The sequence below is a fragment of the Scedosporium apiospermum genome (assembly GCF_000732125.1).
Source record: "Scedosporium apiospermum strain IHEM 14462 chromosome Unknown SEQ_SAPIO_0044, whole genome shotgun sequence".
NCBI lineage: Eukaryota > Fungi > Ascomycota > Sordariomycetes > Microascales > Microascaceae > Scedosporium > Scedosporium apiospermum.
Window position 1 is genome coordinate 341,129 of NW_015971745.1, and position 19,278 is coordinate 360,406.

The 19,278-nt window shown below is 51.7% G+C and overlaps 6 protein-coding genes and 2 pseudogenes across 6 annotated transcripts; 4 read left to right on the plus strand and 4 right to left on the minus strand.

The window, feature by feature from the left end:
• Positions 1-642: 642 nt before the first annotated feature.
• SAPIO_CDS0948 (uncharacterized protein) lies at positions 643-2,732 on the minus strand (the record flags this gene model as incomplete). Its single annotated transcript, XM_016783624.1, has 4 exons — positions 643-1,671; positions 2,083-2,147; positions 2,209-2,342; positions 2,491-2,732. The coding sequence occupies 4 exons, from the start codon at positions 2,730-2,732 to the stop codon at positions 643-645; spliced, it is 1,470 nt and encodes a 489-aa protein (XP_016645898.1).
• Positions 2,733-5,894: 3,162 nt separating this feature from the next.
• On the plus strand, positions 5,895-7,965 carry SAPIO_CDS0949 (putative ATP-citrate synthase subunit 1; the record flags this gene model as incomplete). Its single annotated transcript, XM_016783625.1, has 2 exons — positions 5,895-6,353; positions 6,436-7,965. The coding sequence occupies 2 exons, from the start codon at positions 5,895-5,897 to the stop codon at positions 7,963-7,965; spliced, it is 1,989 nt and encodes a 662-aa protein (XP_016645899.1).
• Positions 7,966-8,766: 801 nt separating this feature from the next.
• SAPIO_CDS0950 lies at positions 8,767-9,039 on the plus strand (annotated as a pseudogene; the record flags this gene model as incomplete).
• Positions 9,040-9,649: 610 nt separating this feature from the next.
• Positions 9,650-11,012, minus strand: SAPIO_CDS0951 (uncharacterized protein; the record flags this gene model as incomplete). The annotated part of the gene is made up of 4 exons (XM_016783626.1): positions 9,650-9,819; positions 9,888-10,000; positions 10,076-10,347; positions 10,605-11,012. 4 exons carry the CDS (start codon positions 11,010-11,012, stop codon positions 9,650-9,652), a joined length of 963 nt encoding a protein of 320 aa, XP_016645900.1.
• A 1,749-nt stretch (positions 11,013-12,761) lies between these two features.
• On the plus strand, positions 12,762-14,423 carry SAPIO_CDS0952 (uncharacterized protein; the record flags this gene model as incomplete). Its single annotated transcript, XM_016783627.1, has 6 exons — positions 12,762-12,808; positions 13,280-13,321; positions 13,419-13,485; positions 13,563-13,603; positions 13,671-14,303; positions 14,375-14,423. The coding sequence occupies 6 exons, from the start codon at positions 12,762-12,764 to the stop codon at positions 14,421-14,423; spliced, it is 879 nt and encodes a 292-aa protein (XP_016645901.1).
• Positions 14,424-15,118: 695 nt separating this feature from the next.
• On the minus strand, positions 15,119-16,153 carry SAPIO_CDS0953 (annotated as a pseudogene; the record flags this gene model as incomplete).
• A 992-nt stretch (positions 16,154-17,145) lies between these two features.
• On the plus strand, positions 17,146-17,839 carry SAPIO_CDS0954 (Uncharacterized protein; the record flags this gene model as incomplete). Its single annotated transcript, XM_016783628.1, has 2 exons — positions 17,146-17,445; positions 17,579-17,839. The coding sequence occupies 2 exons, from the start codon at positions 17,146-17,148 to the stop codon at positions 17,837-17,839; spliced, it is 561 nt and encodes a 186-aa protein (XP_016645902.1).
• A 299-nt stretch (positions 17,840-18,138) lies between these two features.
• On the minus strand, positions 18,139-19,264 carry SAPIO_CDS0955 (uncharacterized protein; the record flags this gene model as incomplete). Its single annotated transcript, XM_016783629.1, has 3 exons — positions 18,139-18,232; positions 18,299-18,722; positions 18,895-19,264. 3 exons carry the CDS (start codon positions 19,262-19,264, stop codon positions 18,139-18,141), a joined length of 888 nt encoding a protein of 295 aa, XP_016645903.1.
• Between the last annotated feature and the right edge of the window lie 14 nt (positions 19,265-19,278).

A 19,278-nucleotide genomic window follows, 5' to 3' on the forward strand; every position in this document is an offset into this window, starting at 1 on the left:
TAGACTTCCGAGAACCTTCTGTGGACAAGAGAGAAGAGGGAGGAGGAATAATCCTGATGAAGAAGAGTTTGGGGGGTTGCAGTGTCAATATATCCTGTTAATCTTTCATCCCGTGAATTAAGTTTTACCTCTTACTACAAATCGGTGTTAGTTCGATGGTGGTACGTGGACCATGGAACCATGTGGAGTGTTTACAAAAGGAAAGAATCGTTGGCTTACGACGCTTTAACGATGCTAGGGGAGATGTTGCTCAGCGAGACCATGTTGGATGACGCGTCGGGAGGGTTGCCGGGGCCAGAGTCAAGGGGTTTCCTACCCAGACTTACAGAAATAACTAAGGCTTTCCAGTTCAAAGCATCCCCATCTACCCTCTTCAAACATCACTGGAACAAACACTTTAGCTTTGCAAAGTTTTCTTCTTCAAATGCGTAGCCCGATTCCTCTATAACCTATACCTAGAGAATAATTACAGGCACACCAAGTCCGATTGCCATCGTTTCCTTACGTAGTCGTACCAGCCCGCGCCTTCGTTTCCATTGCTGCCTCCTAGCCGTGTCTCCAAAATCAATAAATCTTCTCCGTTCCCCTTTCCCCATTCCCTGTGCGGGAGGATTCTTTAATGTATAAAAAAATAAGTTTTCTTTAAGCCTGGAACTCGGGAATCTTGTTCTCCTCCCACCTGCCGGGGACGAGCGCAAGAGGGACGATACCAGAGACGTGCATCTCGGGTCCGAAAACCCTCGCGTTGAGGCGAAGCTCTTGGGTCGCCGCCTTGAGGTTCTTGAGACCCTCCTGGTAGTTGGGACCGGCACGGCGGACCCAGATCTGGACGTTGTGCTCAATGAGCTGGGGAGCAAAGTCCCTGAGGGCACGGATAAGACCCTTGAATGTGCTGGCGACGTTAGTGAAGTTGGCAATACCACCTCCAATGAAGAGGACCTTGCCCTTGTCCGATAGGGGAGCGCGGAGCATGAGGTCGAGTACGGTACGGGCGTAGTGATAGGTCTGGGATTCGGTGGGCGCTCCAGAGTATTCACCATAGTTGGCCAACTCATCAGCGAAGCCAGCCGACGCAATGGCGTCGGCGTAGACGACGGAAGCACCACCACCAGCGACAAGGGTCCAGATGCGACCGTTGGGGTTCAGAACAGTCAGTTTGAGAGAAGCACCAGTCTTGGCATCGAGCTCAGCGATGTACGCCTCCTCCTTGGAAAGTTCACGACCGAAGGGAGCGGGGAACTCCATGGGGGGGCCGGCATCAATGTTCACCTTGTCGCCGGTGGAAGGAGCGACGTTGGTGAGGCCGAGGGCAGCGGGTGACCGCGCAATAGCCCACTTGACACCACATTCGAAATCGGCAGTCTGATCGAGCTTCGCGGCAAGATCAAGGAAATGAACGGCCGCAGAGGTTCCCTCGGCGTTGGGGATCACCACAAGAGGGTTAATCTCGAGATATGTGAATTGGCAGTCAACGTACACCGCGTAGAGACGGGTGATGAAGTCAACCAACACCTTGTGCACACCCTCGGGCACGTTGCTGAGGAGGGCCTCAGCAATCTCCCTGTTGGAAGGATATTGCGAGAGATCGACGGGGATGAGAAGTTTCTCAGCCTTCTCATCGACGTCACCAACATCGACACCACCCTCGTGAGTGAAAAGAATCCAGTCGCCCTAACGGAAGGAAAGCCGAGTTAGCAACAATGATTGACACAAGTTATACGATTGCGAATAGACACTAAAGGGAAAATGGTGGGGCACTGGGCGGACCAGCACGGCAGGTGTCTGCAAGGTGGCATCCGTTCGTCCGTGAGCGAGTCAGCGGACTTCCAGAAACAACGCATGGAGCCGCCGAATAACAGAAAATCTGCCTATTTAAAAAGGACTTGATTTCCGAAATTCACAGATCTTCAGTTGCAACTGATTCGCCCACCAGTGAAGAAATTCTTCACCTGATAATCATGGGACCATCTCATTCCATTTTCCCTTTCCTTCTTCACTTCATCACCTCATGATGCCGATGTTCCTTTTTTTTCGTGTTCCTGCAAATAGGCTGGGTTGTCTGAGAGAGAGATGACAACTTACATCGCGAACGGAGTTGATGCAAATGTAGTACTCCTGGTCCTGGCTGTGCTTCACGAAGGGCTCAACTGGAAGACTTGTGTGTCAGCATTTGATCTCATACTCTCGTTTTGACCTCGGGGGACTTACCCAAAAAGTTCCTCAAGATACCGCTGACATGCTCAACCTTCTGCTCCTTTCCAGCACGCTCGGCAACCCAGGCCCTCGCCTCAGCCCATGTCTTGTTGAGAGCGAGAAGACCGCTCTTTCCTCGTCGCTTGATCCTGAAGGTGAGTTAGCAAACTGAGAACCTCTGACCACTCCTGTCATGCGGACAGATCATCTTCCGCGCGGTACGAGGAGACGGTCCGAGTCTCTGCATGTCCGAATGCCTCCAGTGTGCTCGGCATCGCGGGGAGGTGCTCTACTCACAGCATGTCGGGCTTGGCTACAAATCGGGCACCGGGTTGGAGCAACCACGGGTAGGTGACCTCGGCCTGGTCGAGAACGCCCTCGACATCGGCATCTTCGGGGAAATTCAGAGTCGCCAACCTGGGAGGAGGGTTGTGCTTGCTCGGGGGAGGAAGAGGGCTCGGCTTGATGACTGGGGCGCGCGTGAGGTGGTAGTTGAGGATGGCCTTGCCATCGGCCTCAAGAATGGACTTTGCGGACATTATGGATTTATTATGAGAGATCTGCTCAGAAAATCCGATTTTGTCAGTACTGTTCTTTGAAGCTGTGGCGGCTTGGTCTGGTGGTTTCAATTGGGAAGCCTCGGTCAAGTGCGACTTGTGTGTGAGCAAGTGCTGCGATATCGCAAATACATCCACCACCACGCAATCCTCGCACAGCGGGGTTGAGAATTCTGAAGCAAGACCTACAAAGGAGAATGCAGCGGCGCGATATTTTTCAAGTCTAGGAGTTGCAAATTCAAACTTGGAAACTACAAGTCTTTTGATTTGCACACGGAGTCTTGAGGATGGGAGCAAAAATGGTGTCGTGGGAGGGAAGATTGAGAATGTTGGACAACGGAGCTCGAGGTGGGAGAGAGGAATTGCCAGGTCAACCTCCAAAAGGGCGACTTGGGGGAAAAAATGGCGGGAGGTACGAAGGTACCGAAAAGGAGCTACAACCAGGGGAGAAGGGCGGGAACCTGAAGGCGGTGGGAACTTGGGAAGCAAGCAAGAGTCGGAAGTTGAGGGGACTTGCGCAAGTCAATAACACTCAAAAAGAGTACGCCAGCGTGGTACTCGCAGAGGTCAATTGGTGAGTTGGGGCTCCCTTTCCCTTTTTCGTTTCCCATTGATAACAACAGTGACTCGGCCCTTTGCTGTTTCCCCAATATTTTTTGCCATGTTGGACCAGTCATACGCTGCTAGTGCAGCTTCGGGCTTCTTCGTGAGAGTCCCTGCCATTCATTCTCATCAACAAATGGCAAAATTCAACGGCGAATGGCGCTCAGTTCACCAGTTCACCCCTCAAGTCACCAAGTCTCCAATGCCCCTCTTCAGGCTAGCAATGTCGGGGTTGCACCTGAAAATTTTGGGGCGGTCTAGTCCTTGGGTGTGGTGGGGTAGCTACGGTACGACAGTGCGGCATGGAAATCATTTGACACTAGCGGTGTCAGGTACCAGTACATACGATCGAGGAAAGTTGTGCCCAAACGTTTGTTGAGAAATTAAATCTGGCTGCCTATTCTTAGTGGAATAATGACCGAGTCCGTCGTGAGGGGAATCGAGGAGAATTCGGCACACGACACCCACCCAGTCAGACACCTGGCTGAGTGAGATGGCCGAGGGAATCCTGACCATCCTGCCGCGGGTATTTTGGTCCACTGTATGGCCAGCAAGCTGCACGCCGGACCGAGGCCATGTTTCCAATCCTGCCCTACCATCTTACGCCAGTCATCGAAATGGATGGAGGTCAGCTCAGAGGCTGAGCGAGGCTGAGAGGTTTACTGGCAGGATGAAACCCGGGGGTTCGAATCGATTCGGATATGATCAAAAATACGAGATGACAACATTGATGGTCCGGGGCACCCCACGGACATGGCAATACCCTTATGGATGGGGGAATTTTAACGTTGATCGTACGGGTTCCGGGCTCCGGACATTACACAATCAACTTTTTCGAGCTGAAGTCGGCTGAAACCTCACCCCATTGCCCGTCTGCTTTATGGCCTCCTTACAACTATGCGCTTATTATCAAGTGATTAATGAAGTTATCGTCAAGTTGTTGGTGTCCTTTTCACGTCGCATGTGAACAAGGCCGACAATCTTCAATCGCATGTCGATGATTGAAAACTGGAGAACAGGACAGTGACCATTTTGGTTCGAGTCTAGACGTTAATGGGGTTTGGCGATTTCGAAAGTATCTGTACATGGCATGAGCTAGGTACAACCTCATCCCCTGTCGACACATCATCCCGGTACCCAAACTGCTGGGCAATTCAACAGGTCTCAAAAAAGTTGAGAAGGACGGCTGGGCACGGTACGGTGGGGAGCTTGAGTTGACACCTACCTCGACCGGGAATTCACACCCCCCTAAGTGCGGTTGACCTGTGCCTGGGCCGCCAATGCATCCGCTGCTGCGCTGCACCTTCCGCAGCCCGCCAGCTGTGTACCTCAACAGCCGCTAAGGTTCAGGGTCCAAGACACTTACGGACTCAAGCTTACTTCGTACTTCGTCCACACTACGCACCAAGCTCCTGAGTACTTGCGCCGTACTGCGAATTCGAGCCAGTGGTCTCAGGTCCCTGGGGCCGGTCGACGAATGCTCTACGATGTCGAATCTTCAATCGAGTCTTCATTAATCGCAGGACTCGTCATTCACTCTGTTTCAATCAATTTTTGATTTTCGACTTATTTATCTGGAGCTGCACACGCGTTCTAGATTTATTCCAGACCGCAATTTGGTCCCAGGGCTGACGTGTGCCGCTGCCAGCAGAGGGAGGAGCGGAATGTGAAGCACCTCGACTGATTGAGAAGGTTGCTCCCTGTCCCTGCCCAGTGTACCAGGTGTGAATCCTGTGATACTTCATAAATTCACACCCACCGAACCTGATCTTGGCTTCCATGTCCACACCCAAAATACGGAGCAATATTCGTTCAATGGTTGTACCTGAGTGTCCACTAGCCGTTCTAACCCAGCCAACGATTCCTTGACATTTGATCCATTCAATTGTTGTGTGTCAACTCATCGAGGTCCAACCTCCACTCACCCAAATCGTTCCCCCCTTCGACTCCGATCTCAAGAAGCTCTTTTGGATTCTCCTTTCTCCTTCCCACCTTCGAAGAGAGAACCAAGATTTCCTTTCTCATCCTCAAATTTGCTCTTCGCTTTTCTCTATTCCTATAATCTCCAGACGGGAGCCGAATCACCTCTTTCCGACGGATCGATCGTCTTCGAGCTCAAAACAGCTTCATTAGGTATGCTCCCTATTTCCCCCCTTCCTCCCATGTGCTCTTCCGAGTACACTACGACCAATCTCCACCCGGCTTTGGTCATTGCGATAGCGGCCTCGTTGATCTATGCAACCAAAAAAAAATTTGTTGGATGACTGAATCGACGAGGCGCTTGATTCAATAGACCCATCAGTCCCAGAGTCCCTGGCAACATATTTCCCTCTCCAGATTTCGCCATTTTTCCCTCCCCCCACCAATTCCTGAAGCATAACCTCCCACGCCGAGTTTCTTACTCAAACCCCACAATACGCCGGAACCTTCCACACATCAGCTAACTTGCCGTGGTTTGTTTCATTTTTCAATAGACAGGATACACATTCTCTACGCTTTTCTCGAAGCACCTTGTATCGTCGGCCTCTCCCTCCAGAAATCATGACGACCGCTTCCACACCTAATGGCGCCAACGGCAAGCAGGCGACGTTGTCTGCTAACGACAACATCCGCCGCTTCGCTGCTCCTAGCCGACCTCTGAGCCCCCTCCCTTCCCACGCCCTCTTCCACAACAAGACCCGATGCTTCGTCTACGGTCTCCAACCACGTGCCGTCCAGGGCATGCTCGATTTCGACTTCATTTGCAAGCGATCGACTCCCTCGGTAGCGGGCATCATCTACACCTTCGGCGGTCAATTCGTTAGCAAGATGTACTGGGGAACGAGCGAAACTCTGCTTCCCGTCTACCAGGAGGTCTCTAAGGCCATGGCTAAGCACCCCGAGGTCGATGTCGTAGTCAACTTCGCCTCCTCTAGGAGTGTGTACAGCTCCACCATGGAGCTTATGGAATACCCCCAGATTAAGACTATCGCCATTATTGCAGAGGGTGTGCCTGAGCGCGTAAGTGATTTTACAGCCTCGGATCTTCCGGGCATGCATCGCCTACGCTGAACGAACAAAGTTACTAATTTGGGTGATCTAGCGTGCCCGTGAGATTGCTCATGTTGCGCAACAGAAGGGTGTCACCATTATTGGTCCTGCCACCGTCGGTGGTATCAAGCCTGGCTGCTTCAAGATCGGAAACACTGGTGGTATGATGGACAATATTGTTGCCTCCAAACTTTACCGGAGGGGCTCCGTCGGCTACGTCTCCAAGTCCGGTGGTATGTCGAACGAGCTGAACAACATCATCTCCCAGAACACCGACGGTGTCTACGAGGGTGTTGCCATCGGTGGCGATCGGTACCCCGGTACCACTTTTATCGATCATATGCTCCGCTACCAAGCTGACCCCGATTGCAAGATCCTCCTGCTTCTCGGTGAGGTTGGTGGTGTAGAGGAGTACAAGGTCATTGATGCCGTTGAGCAGGGTATCATCACCAAGCCCATTGTCGCCTGGGCTATTGGTACCTGCGCGAGCATGTTCAAGACTGAGGTTCAGTTCGGTCACGCTGGTGCCTTTGCCAACTCCCAGCTCGAGACTGCCGCCACGAAGAACAAAATGATGAAGGAAGCTGGATTTTACGTGCCCAAGACCTTCGAGGACCTTCCCGACCTCCTCAAGTCCGTGTACGACAAGCTCGTCAAGGACAAGGTCATCATTCCTCAGCCCGAACCCGCTGTGCCCAAGATCCCCATTGACTACTCGTGGGCTCAGGAGCTCGGCCTTGTCAGGAAGCCCGCCGCTTTCATCTCCACTATTTCCGATGACCGTGGCCAGGAGCTCCTGTATGCCGGCATGCCCATCTCGGATGTTTTCAGGGAGGATATTGGTATCGGAGGTGTCATGTCGCTCCTCTGGTTCAGGCGTCGCCTCCCCGACTACGCCTCTAAGTTCCTTGAGATGGTTCTCATGCTTACCGCTGATCACGGTCCCGCCGTGTCCGGCGCTATGAATACCATCATCACCACTCGTGCCGGCAAGGACCTTATCAGCGCCCTCGTCAGCGGTCTCTTGACCATTGGCTCCCGCTTCGGTGGTGCGCTGGACGGTGCCGCCGAAGAGTTCACCAAGGCCTTCGACAAGGGTCTCAGCCCCCGTGAGTTCGTCGACAGCATGAGGAAGCAGAACAAGCTCATCCCTGGTATTGGCCACCGTGTCAAGTCTCGAAACAACCCCGATCTCCGCGTGGAGCTCGTCAAGGAGTACGTCAAGGCGAAGTTCCCTTCGCACAAGATGCTCGAGTACGCTCTTGCTGTAGAGACGGTGACGACATCTAAGAAGGACAACCTCATTCTCAACGTCGACGGCTGCATTGCCGTGTGCTTCGTTGACCTACTCAGGAACTGCGGTGCCTTCTCCGCCGAGGAGGCCGAGGACTACCTCCGCATGGGTGTCCTTAACGGTCTCTTCGTTCTCGGTCGCAGCATTGGTCTCATTGCCCACTACCTCGACCAGAAGAGGCTGCGCACTGGCCTCTACCGTCATCCTTGGGATGACATCACCTACCTCCTCCCCAACCTCAAGTCTGGTCCTCCTGGAAATGAGGGTAGGGTCGAAGTCCAGATGTAGACTAGAAATTGATGTCCGGAACGGTGGAATAAAAGGAAACGGATGGGTTAGAGCCGGGACTCGGCGTCGCTGTTTCTGCCCGGAGTTGCTGTTAAGGGATTCGCAGCGGCCGGGCAGCTCTCTTTGGTTTTCTGATTTGAAGAAAGAGGCCGGGGCTTTGCAATGATTTTGGGCAAGCTGTATGACGACTATAGTTTTAGGGAGCGTACATCAGAATCCCAGTAATATGAAGTTATCAAATTCCAACGTGCTGAATGTTCTGGACTCTGTGAAAGTGTATATCAATAGCGAGCATGACCCAACAACTGGACTGTCGAGGAATAGTTGATTTGAAGCAATCCAGCGACCAATTGTGATTACATAATTTATATGTGCCATATCACGTGATTGACAATTTCTCTATCTCGAACCGACGATGGCTTCGAGAGGATTGAATCTTCAACTTTTTGATAGGGAACTAGAATTTCGCGACATTGGGAAGGCAAAATCTCTCAATCAACCGCGAAGAAAACTTATCGTGGCCGATCCCAACGTGCGCCCGACCCCATGCCCCCAAACGCCTTCTCAGCTCACGATTATTCTACTCACATGTTTCCAGTCGCTTTGCCAGATCACGCGAGACATCCAAGTCGAGGTCGATTCCCGACGATTTTCTACTCTCCGACACTCATTTTAACACCTCAGTCCTACCCTCGCGCCAATAAAGCGTTCGATCTCTTCTTCTCGGTGGAACCAGTTCCCTTCAAATAAGCCAAACCCAAAAAAACCGACTTCACAAACAGCAAAAGCCCCGAACAAAAAATGTCCTTCTTCCGCATAACCCTCCACCGCTCGGCCATCGGCCTCCCCAAACGCACGCGCGGCGTTCTCGCGGCCCTGGGCCTCCGACGCCGCAGCCAGGTGGTGTTCCACCCCGTGAGCGCGCAGTTCGCGGGTATGATTATGAAGGTGAAGGAGTTGGTGAGGGTGGAGGAGGTGGAGAAGGCGCTGAGTAAGAAGGAGGTGAGGGAGGAGAGGAGGCCTGATAGGGGGTTTGTGGTTGAGGGGAATGTGAGGAGGGGGGAGGTTGTGTAAAGGGGGTTGAGGGAGAGGGGTGTATGATATGTGTGTATATTGTCCTGAGAAAAAGGGGGATATATGCTTGATGATTATAGACTGGTATAATATTCCCGACTTGGATTACATGGTCTTCGATCAATTCGTGTTTCTAGTGGGATTGATCTGGTTTCGAGGCCGAGGTGAGGGTCTTTGCTGTTGCTTTAGATCAAACCGTGATACCTTCATGAGAGAGGAGGTGTACAAGTTCCAAGACTACAACTGAGTTTCCATCATTTGAACAGTTGAATTCTGCGATGACGATGTCGTTAAGTGGATGTGCTCCATCAATTCATATTTTATTCTGCCTGTTGGAGCGACCACCCACCCCAAACCTTGGGATCTCTGTGATTCTTTCACTATCACAAAGAATCAACCATACCCAAGACTGACTGAATACTGCCCTGACTAAAAGTCATACTCAGTTCAGGGAACACCTAACTAGGAGGACTTTTTGAGACCTGCAAAAAAGATGAATGGATAAACAAAGTAAAAGAAAACCCTATTCACCCTTCCCTTCCTTCCCCTACGCCATAACTAAAGTAAACATGAAATGTAAAAGAAAAAAAAAAATGTAAGGAGATAAGGCCTAGAACTTGGTCTTCTCAATGTATTCCTGAGAAGGAGTCTCATACTCGGGGACAAAGTATTTAGAAGCATTCTTTCCAAGCCAAGTGGTGAACTTGACAAGTTCGTCACGGAGACGGGAAACGGACTGGTGGTCCATGTTGGTTTGCGCGACTAGCTCCTCCAGGGATACTGCATGAAGTGGCGTGTTAATCGAAGCGGCGGGGCATTGTGTGGAGGTGGACGTTGGGGAAACATACCGAGTAGGCGGCAGAGATGCTCAGCGCCATAGACATCACAGACGGTCTTAGCTTCTGCGTCCTTGGTCTTTTGCATCATTTCACGGGTTTCGTGATATTGAACTCGCTCGAACCTATAAAAAAAAAAAAGGAGGCGAGATATTTAGAGGGAGTTCGACATGTCAGGGATGACCATGTGAACAACTCACCTGTAGAGGAGGATCCTGGGGAGAGACCTCTCAAAGTACTCTCTAAGACCAGCAAAAGTCTCCTCAAGAATATCCGCAAGCGCGGAGCCCTCCTCGCGATGGGGCCTCTCGTAAGCGAGGTAATCGTCAATGATCTGGTTGACGGGGTGAGGATGGGGGACGGGAACTAGTTGGTTGTTCCTGGTGATGTTCTCCCAGTCGTCTACGAGAATGGCCTTGATGTGGTCGGGGATAGGGAGTTTGATAGAGGGCCTTGAATGGAATGCCTCTTCCTATCAGATTGTTAGTGAAAAGATCTCGAGTTCATCAGGATCATAAAGAATACTCTTTCGGCGCGCGATGGGAGAATGGGAAGTGTGAAAAAACTTGGAGCAACAGAGTCCGTAGAAGAATCGTGATACTTATCCAGAAAGAAGAACAGGGGGAGTACAGGCGGGGGCGTCGATGAAAACAGTAAAAAAAAAAAAAAAAAAAAAAAAAAAAAAGGAAGAATAAGAGAAGAAGAAAGGGGGAATGGGAGCAAACATACATGCTCAAGCTCATAATCTCGCGCGCGCCTAGGACCCCTACCTCCCAGAGTAGTCGTCCCAGCACCGCCCCTCTCCTCACTACCCCTCGCAGACTCGGCGGCAGCAACAGCCTTGGCGCCTCCCTTCTTTACCTGCTTCGTAGATTTTTGGGTGAGGTTCTTCATCTGGGCGGTTAGCTGGTTGGCGAGCTCGACGTTCTCCGGGTTGAGCTTCCGGATGCGGTCGACGGGGACCCAGTCATCCCAGGTGCTCTTCCAGCCCTTGTAGTGGATCTTGTACTGGAAGCCGTCGCCGGAGTCGGTGGGGGCGACGTCGAGGATCTTGGCCTCGTAGAGCATCTCATGATGGAAGCAGAGGACCTTTTCATCCTTGGCGAAGGGCTGGGGGGGTTGTTTTGAGGGAGCCATAGGGTTGGGTTTATGTTGGTGTGTGGCGAATGGGGGAGGAGTGTGTGATGGGAATAGGATGAATGAGAGAAAGTTTGGTTCTTGAGGGGGATTAGAAGATAAAGGATAGAGGCAAGCAGGGTGGTTCAAGTATTGTACAGAGGATATCACGGGGATGGAATGGACTCTTGGTGTGAGATGTGGGCAGAAACTGCGGTGGACATGTTAGCATTGCGAGCAATATTGAGATATTGAGATGGGTCGGGGAATTCCGCACTGTGTATAGTGTGTGGTTTTCCACTCTAGTAACAGTGCATTCGGCTCAATCCGCACTTCAGACCTCTTTTTCAGATGAGCTTCAAGTATTGGCCAAAATCTTTGAGCGAGTTGATCTGTTCAATATTGTCAATATTTGCTTCAAAACATAAAACAATTAAGAGATTCCGTATGTGTATTTAGAGAACTTACGAATTCGGGTTTTTTGACTCTCAAAAAAAAATCAATGGGCTGGTGAAGGGACGAGGGAGGATGAGTGGGAGAACTAATTGGGAGGACCTTGCGAGAGGCAGGCTCTTTACGCGTCGGCGCGTCCAGTTATTTTCTGGACAATTTCCACCATAAACTACGCTAGATGGAGGTGTCGAGGGTGCCATTTTTGGCACACAACTAAACTACCCTGCTTGGTTCTACTAAAGCCCCGATACCATTCAATCTGAGAAGGTCATGGTGGGACGTGGCAAACAGTAGCTGTACGAAGTAATCTAGATTTAGGCATTTGGCCTCCGCCGTTGCGCGTCGTGGAACACTCTCAATGCGCGGCCCACCGTCATCGATAAACGCATCAGATTTAGTGACTTGCTCGTAAGGCTTCGCGATCTGGTCCTGCCTGTGGAAGGAACCTCAACAGATGTCAACAACTGCATGAGATTCATATCAAACGCCATTTGACTGTGCATGTCCTTTTCCAAACTTTGTTCTCCCTGTCTATACTTTATAGCTATTTTTGGCGCGTGGCGATATGAAGATGAATTCGAGACCCAGCCACGTGATGAGCGGGATTTCCCGAACGGGGAATGCGAAGGTGAGTGAGGCTCCTAAGAAGTTTATGATCCTGGACCAGGATCTTAAACGTTTGTGTGAGGGATCAGATCCACCACCTAACATATCTCAGGAGAGGTACTAAATAGGTATTTATAAATATAAAGTGTTAGATTATATACCCGTCTATCACTTGAATTAGGATATGTTAGATAGTGGCGAAGATCTCTCAAGCTAACGTTGAGGATCCCAGCATAAACTTATGAAGAAGATTAGGATTATTATAGCCAAGATCATGTTTCACGGAGCCGGTGACGGATCGACAGCCCAAAATAGCATTTCATACGGCCAGCGAATTCCATTCCTTCTCTGACTTGCTCAGCCCTGGAAAAAAACATGAAGAAAAAAAATGGGGCGGGTTATCACCGTGGCGGCACTCCTCGCACGCGAGAAAGTAGTCGAGCCCCCCATCACATTTTTGAGCATGGTCCCAACAGTTGTCCAATCATTCATCCATCTCGTTGCAGACTGGCGTGGTTGGAGAGCATATATCCTCAAATGGGAAGCCGGGGTAGTGTGCGGGGGTTATCACAACCACCGGAGTGGCCTGTTCTCGAGGTCGGAGCAAACTACTTAGAAGAGCCCCGAGGACCTCACAGGTTCCATATGGTATTTCTTGACAATCCTTTCTTGACAATCCTCTCGGTCCGAGTTTGAGAACACGGAGCCACTATGAGCAGCCCCAAGTCTAAACAGACCTCTCCGGCCTCCAGTCCCAGGTCAGCCGCGCCGGTGTCGTCAGTTCCAATAATCGCAGTACGTTTTCCCCGCTAACCCCGAGAAGCGGGATTTTCAAGAGTACACGCCCTAGTTATGGTGTAGTGTTGAGCTCTGGTCGCGTCTCGGCTAACCACTTTTTGATCGCGAGCGCAGGATCCTCAATTTGAGAATGAAGGCGAACTCGATGATGCCGCCTCGGAATTGACGTAGCGTACTCCCGCGAACCTCCCATCTTCTTTCGCCCTGAGTGTATGCTGATATGCTGCCCGGGCCTCACCAGCGAGGCACCCTCCTCGACGGCTTCTCTAACCGACAGCGTCCGAGACTTCCGTAGAATACACGGCCGTACTTACGGGAATTCCAAGACTACAGAGTACTGGTGGGACACGACCCCCGATTACACGGACTGAAGCCGATGGCTTGGTGTTAGCGGTATATTAGCAGAACTGATATTCGAACATCTGTTCTAGGGCCCCTAACGACGACCAGCAAAATGAAGGTCTAGATATAACGTGAGCTTCATCAATAGTCTGCAATCCGCTAGTGTTTCGTTCTCGATGGCTGGCAATCTGCCTCAGCATGACACATCCCGCTCAACGACCTTTATAGGCATCACTACCTGCTTCTACTCTTCGATAATAAGCTTTTCCATGCACCTATTGGCGATAATCCACAGGTACGCCGCCAGCCTATTGATGCCCGTTTTCGTCCCTCCCGCCCAGCTTCGTGGATCTAAACGCTTCTTACCATCAGAGAGTTTTGGACTTGGGAACCGGCACTGGCTTATGGGCAATGTGAGTTGCTGATAGAGTCCGACTGGAATCCTTTATTACGCGCTGACACCGTCCCTCTATCCACCAGAGACTTCGCCGACCAGTTCCCCTCCGCCCAAGTCATCGGCACGGACATCTCTCCCATCCAGCCAGCGTGGGTGCCGCCCAACTGCGAGTTCTACATAGACGACGCACAGCTCGAGTGGACCTGGGCCCCCGACTACTTCGACTACATCCACATCCGCGACCTCTATGGCAGCATCAGTGATTGGTCTGCCCTCTATAAGAGGGTTTACCGCCACCTCAAGCCTGGCGGCTGGTTTGAGGACGTCGAGCTCGATATCCGTGTCCACTCCGACGTCGTCACCGACCCCGAGCACATCTTCTACCGATGGAACCGTGTCTTCCAAGATGCTGGCGAGAAGATGGGCAAGACATTCAAAATTGCCATTGGCTCGCGCATGTCGGATCTCATGAACGAGGCGGGCTTCGTCGACGTTACTGAACGCAGGTTCAGGCTCCCCATGAGCCCCTGGTGCCTCGACCCCAAGTTGAAGGAGGTCGGGCAGTTTGTGCAGATGTTCATAGACGGCGGTATAGAGGGGTTTTCGCTATACCTCTTGACGCAGGTTGTGGGCTGGAAATACGAGGAGTGCCAGGTCTTCATTGCCAAGATGAGGCAGGCACTGAAGAATAAGAAGCTCAACCCTTATTATGAGCTGTAAGTCCCATGCGCGACATTGTCTACCTCTCAGATTGTTGATTTATACGTGCTAACTATCTCTGAAACAGGACCTTGGTGTACGGGCGGAAACCCGAGGACGCAACTGCTGCTGCTTAAATGACAACGAAAACGCATTGGATCAACAGCAATTTCTCGCCCCGAGACACTCTCATCCCAACCGACCCCTCCAAATAGCGACCAATATCCCGACGGCTAGGCTCTAAGATATCGACTATGATGTTTTACGTCTGCCACTCAAATCTCTGACCGATAGCTGGCAACAATCATTTTTTGCCTTTCCTTGATCGTTGTTCCTTGTCGGCAATGATTATTTACATTTGAAACAGCCAACCATATTTTGTTGCACTTTTTTCGTCTGCGTCCTACTTAAATCCGCAGCCTCGACTAAAATCTGAACTGACTGCCCCAACAAACTTGCCCATTCTTCGACTTGTCCTTCATGGCATTCGTCACGGTTGTGCTCCTTCCTGCAGTCCAACCTTCCACCATCCCAGTGGCTAAATAATGTGTCCGCAATTCTATGAGAGTTGACTGATTTTTTAAGTTCGATCCTTCATATCGCCTAATGCTAAGATAATCGATTAACTGACCTTGTGAGTGGCGATTGCAACCGTAATATGTCCAGTCATCACCCATGAAGCGCACTGGTCATCGGTCTCCGACCGCCGGGAACTGGAGTCCGTGATCTACGGCGTCCCGAGCTAGTCCCGTGAGAGTATGCTCGTCCCGATGTGCCTAGGCGAAGGTCGTGGGAGTATGAGATAATAAAAGAAGTTTGACCAGAGAATCAATTAACTGGCGATGGATGTTGTTGGTGCAGAGTAAGCACGTCTAGATGTCGCTTGATACTTATTAAAGATTTCAGATTGCCGTGAGTCGTTTTGATCGGGCAGAGGAGACATCGCGTGGGGAGGATAGCCTAGCAAAGCGCTCCTCTGGCTCGGATGGCGATTGCGTTCCAGATGGGGGCTTGGGCGCAGCGCAGTCTCCGCATCCCTGCATGTAGTACTGGTCGTGATATCAGGCGTAGGATCGAACGAACCGCTAAGCGTCGACCCGTGTGTCAATTCGACGAGCTTGTTGAGGATGCTAAACTCCACCTTTAGCTTGACACTATAAACAAGTGCCTTGTACGATGTCTGCAGGCCATATCGCCCCGCGTACTCCATGGCGAGGATTGCTATGTCTAGCAAGACGACGACGATGTTGACGATGATCAGGTGTATCATGAGATTCCGCCTGCTGACGTTGCTGCGGATTTCCCTCTGTGCACGCATGAGCTTAGTTGTCTCGATGATATAAAAACTGGATATGATGACCTCCTGGGCGAAGAAGACGGAGACCTGGACTTTTTCGTAGATCGAATACGGTGTGACAAAGGGCCCCGGGTTGGACGAGTTTGCACCATATACCATTACGATGATAGGTACATGGAGAATGACGGCGTTAAAGATGATCATATATAGTACAGCGCGTAGATGCTTCGTATTATATAGGACCAGGTGAAGCCTCGAGTAAAGAACGAGGGATTGTCCTGTAACCATCATACACCAGCCCACCGCAATCAAGGTAACGAACAGCCAGTTAACGGAGTTGAGTTTCAAGGTTTTGAGTATGAATCCAATGGCGTATAGAGCGATACCGCAGTTGGCGACAAGAAAGCTCACAAAGTACAGACCATGGCGTGTCTTGAAGGTCATGAAGATGATGAAATTGAGCTCGACGAAGTTGTACAGTGATATGCTGAGGAAGACGAGGATGACCATAAGCGTTCCGCCGGTAGCCGGGGGACCTTGTATAGATATGCCCGTGTCGCTGATCGCCATGACTGCACAGGCTGTCCTTCACTTGCCATCAAAGAAGTTAAGAAGAGCCCGGGGGGCTGAGGGCATTTAAATGGCCTGGGAACATCATAATAAAAACCTCAGCATCAGAAGTAAACTTTAAAATCCACTGCGCCAGGGCCACGCCACATGCCCAGTCTCTGGGGAAGTTGAGCAGCGGTAGTGTTAGGTCGGCAGCTTGAAGTTCCAGAGACTGTTTTAAGCTTCAACACCACCTCAAAACTCAAAAGCTACCAGGGTTGGTGGAGCTCTGTAAAGTGCTGGCTGCGGAGTGCTGGGATTACACTAGCTTCTGCTCTAGCTCCTGCGCTCCAATAAGCCGCTGGCAGTTTGTCGCCGTTATCCCCAAATTAGCTAGACCAACACGTCGATGGCCAACATACTTTACGGAGTACATTTCTCGTGGCGGACGAGGTACCTGAGAGTGTGCCATTAGTGAGGGCGGGGGAGAAGAGATTGGAGTGATCTTTGCGACCTTTGCGACCTTTGCGGGGATGGCAGCCTAAGCCAAACCACCCGTTGGCCGGTTTGCAAGGGTCTTGACTTATGGTGGGGCGAGAAAATGGCATGCGACATGCTCGACACCTCCCATCGAAATTCCCAATTGTAAACTACTCCGTATTTTGTGCTAAGAGTCAGTCTCCGACAGGTCGAGGTCTGGTATCCAGTAACCCACTACTTCGTACACCACAATGCAGTGCCTAATAGCTGATGATGCGGCTGGAGTCTTCAATTGATTCGCCTCGGGCTTTGCTGTGATGGGAAAATACCTGAACAACTTCGAGAACGAACTACTTTATATCTACCATCGACGCGCTCCGAGTCTTCCTCGCCCCGGCCGGCTTGTCTAGTCCCATCTCCTCCCTCTGACGCCACACCCTCCTCGACCTCAACAAGGATCATCACACCTTTCCTTGGAGTCAATCCTCTCTCATCCACCTCCTCCAACCCCCAGTTCCTCCACCCGAAAAAAAATGTCTACCCCAACCGAATCCCAGATCCTCACAAACTACCTCCTCCTCCCCGCCGACCTTCGCACCATCATAACCCCAAACCAATTCGCCGCCCTCTTCCCCCGCCCCCACCAATCCTCCCCCAACATCCAGACCCTGTACCGCGACCTCGAACACCAGCGCTCCACAGCCGTCGACGCCGTGCGCAAAAACATCGCCGTCGAAACAAAGAGGGGATACCGCCTGCGCGACGAAGTGGCCAAGGCGCGCAGGGAGGAGGAGCAAGGGGAGGAAGACGACGAGATTGAGATTGAGAGGGCCGTAAGTTTTGCCCACGCACCTCCTCCCGTTTGAAGAGACCCTCTTTTTTTTTTTTTTTTTTCGGGCGGGGAGGAAAAACGGCTTATCTTTCATGCTCTTCTTTATGCTAACTTCTTGTCTTTCCCCGTGAAAGCTCTTCGGATCGTCGACTGATGCAAAGAATACGAAACACACCCTCTCGTCCATCATCCCCGAACTGGACGGCGCCGTAGAAGACTTGGAAGCCGAGATTAAGGCTCTGGAAGACGAGGAAAAGACCATCATCGCATCGCTCAAGAAGACCGTGGGGACGATGAGCGATCTGCGCTACGGGGAGCTGGATAATAAGGAGCTGCCACAGGATACCCTCGAGGCTTTAAAAGCTCTTACAGCGAGGTGTAACGACATGGAGTGAGGCTGTCACTTTTTTTTCTTCTTTCTTTTTTGGTTCTTGAATTTTTGGTCTGCTGATACGATTCCTGGCGAGATACCTTGTTTCCTTTATCTGTTTGATACCCGATACCCTCCCTAGCCTTTTCCCGCCCCGAATTAAAAGAAGAAAAAAAAGTCCCAAAGTAGAATAACAGACACGTCCCAAGTGAGAAGGGTTCCACGCATAATAGAAGTGACCTGAACGATTTACAAACAGAACCTTCCTAGTACAGGTGCCCGGCCATGGTCTCGTCTTTCAAAAAGAAACGATTGCCTTCCTCTTTACTGACCAGCGCCGGCGGCAGGTGCGGCACCGGCAGCAGCAGCAGCACGCTGGGCTGCCCGACGCTCCTCCGTGTTTCGCATGCGGTTGGTCCTAGATAATGTTAGCAAGTGACTATCCATAGGGACAGAGACAGGGAGAAGAGGGCAAAAGACCTACATCATAGTCCTGCTGATGGCAGAAACGGCAAACATAAACAGCCAATTGGGAATGAACGAAAACACCCAAGCAACGTAGCCCAATGGGATGAGAACGCCGTACTTGGCCAGAGGGCCGTCGAAGGGGTGGAAGTACGAGATGAACGGGCGGAACCCGGCCTCCTTCCTGCCCTCGCGCGGAAGGTAGCCGATGATGTCCTTGGCCTCGACGGTCGTGAGGTTGAGGCGCTTGATGTTGATGTCGACGTTGAGGGGCGGCGGGAGAACGTCGAGGATCCAGAGGCTGCCGGGACCGCAGCTGATGGCGTTGCAGAGGACGGGTTCGTTGTCGCAGTTGATGAGGCCCATATGGGGGGCTTCGGGCAGGGTTGCGAAGTGGTCTGCCGTTTCGTTGAAGGCTGCCTCAGCCCTGACACAGTGTCTTCCTGTTGATTGAGCGCGCATACATTAGAATCGCGAAGGAGACCGAGAACAACCAGGAAAGGCGACACCAATAGAAATTGATAATCGCGACGGCTCGGAGCAGAACGCGCCCATGCTGGCACGCGGGGACCACGGCGATGAATATCAAAAGGGAACAACTTGGGCCCAACTTACCACCGCAGGTCTTGTTCCGACCCGTAATGAGAACCCACCACTCCTCAGGAGTAGTCGCACCCTCCTGGACCGGCGCAAATAGAGTATCCTTCCAGTTGTTAATAGTCAAGACGGACAAAGTCGACCCCGACACCCGCGGCTCCTCGCCCTCGGCAGCGAAGGTCGCGTCCGCAAAGTCATCAACAACCTCAGCCTTGGCCTCGGGGGCTGCGTCAGAGCCAGCGCCCGCGGCCGAGTCGGCCGAGCCGCCCGAGGAGTAGCCCCAGTTTCCGAGTATGTTTTGGAACTGCGCCTTGTATTGGTCGAAGAGGGAGTCGGCGGCCGAGGCCGCGAGAGGCATCGCCAGGAGGATGGTGGATGAGATGCGCATTGTCGCGTTAGTCG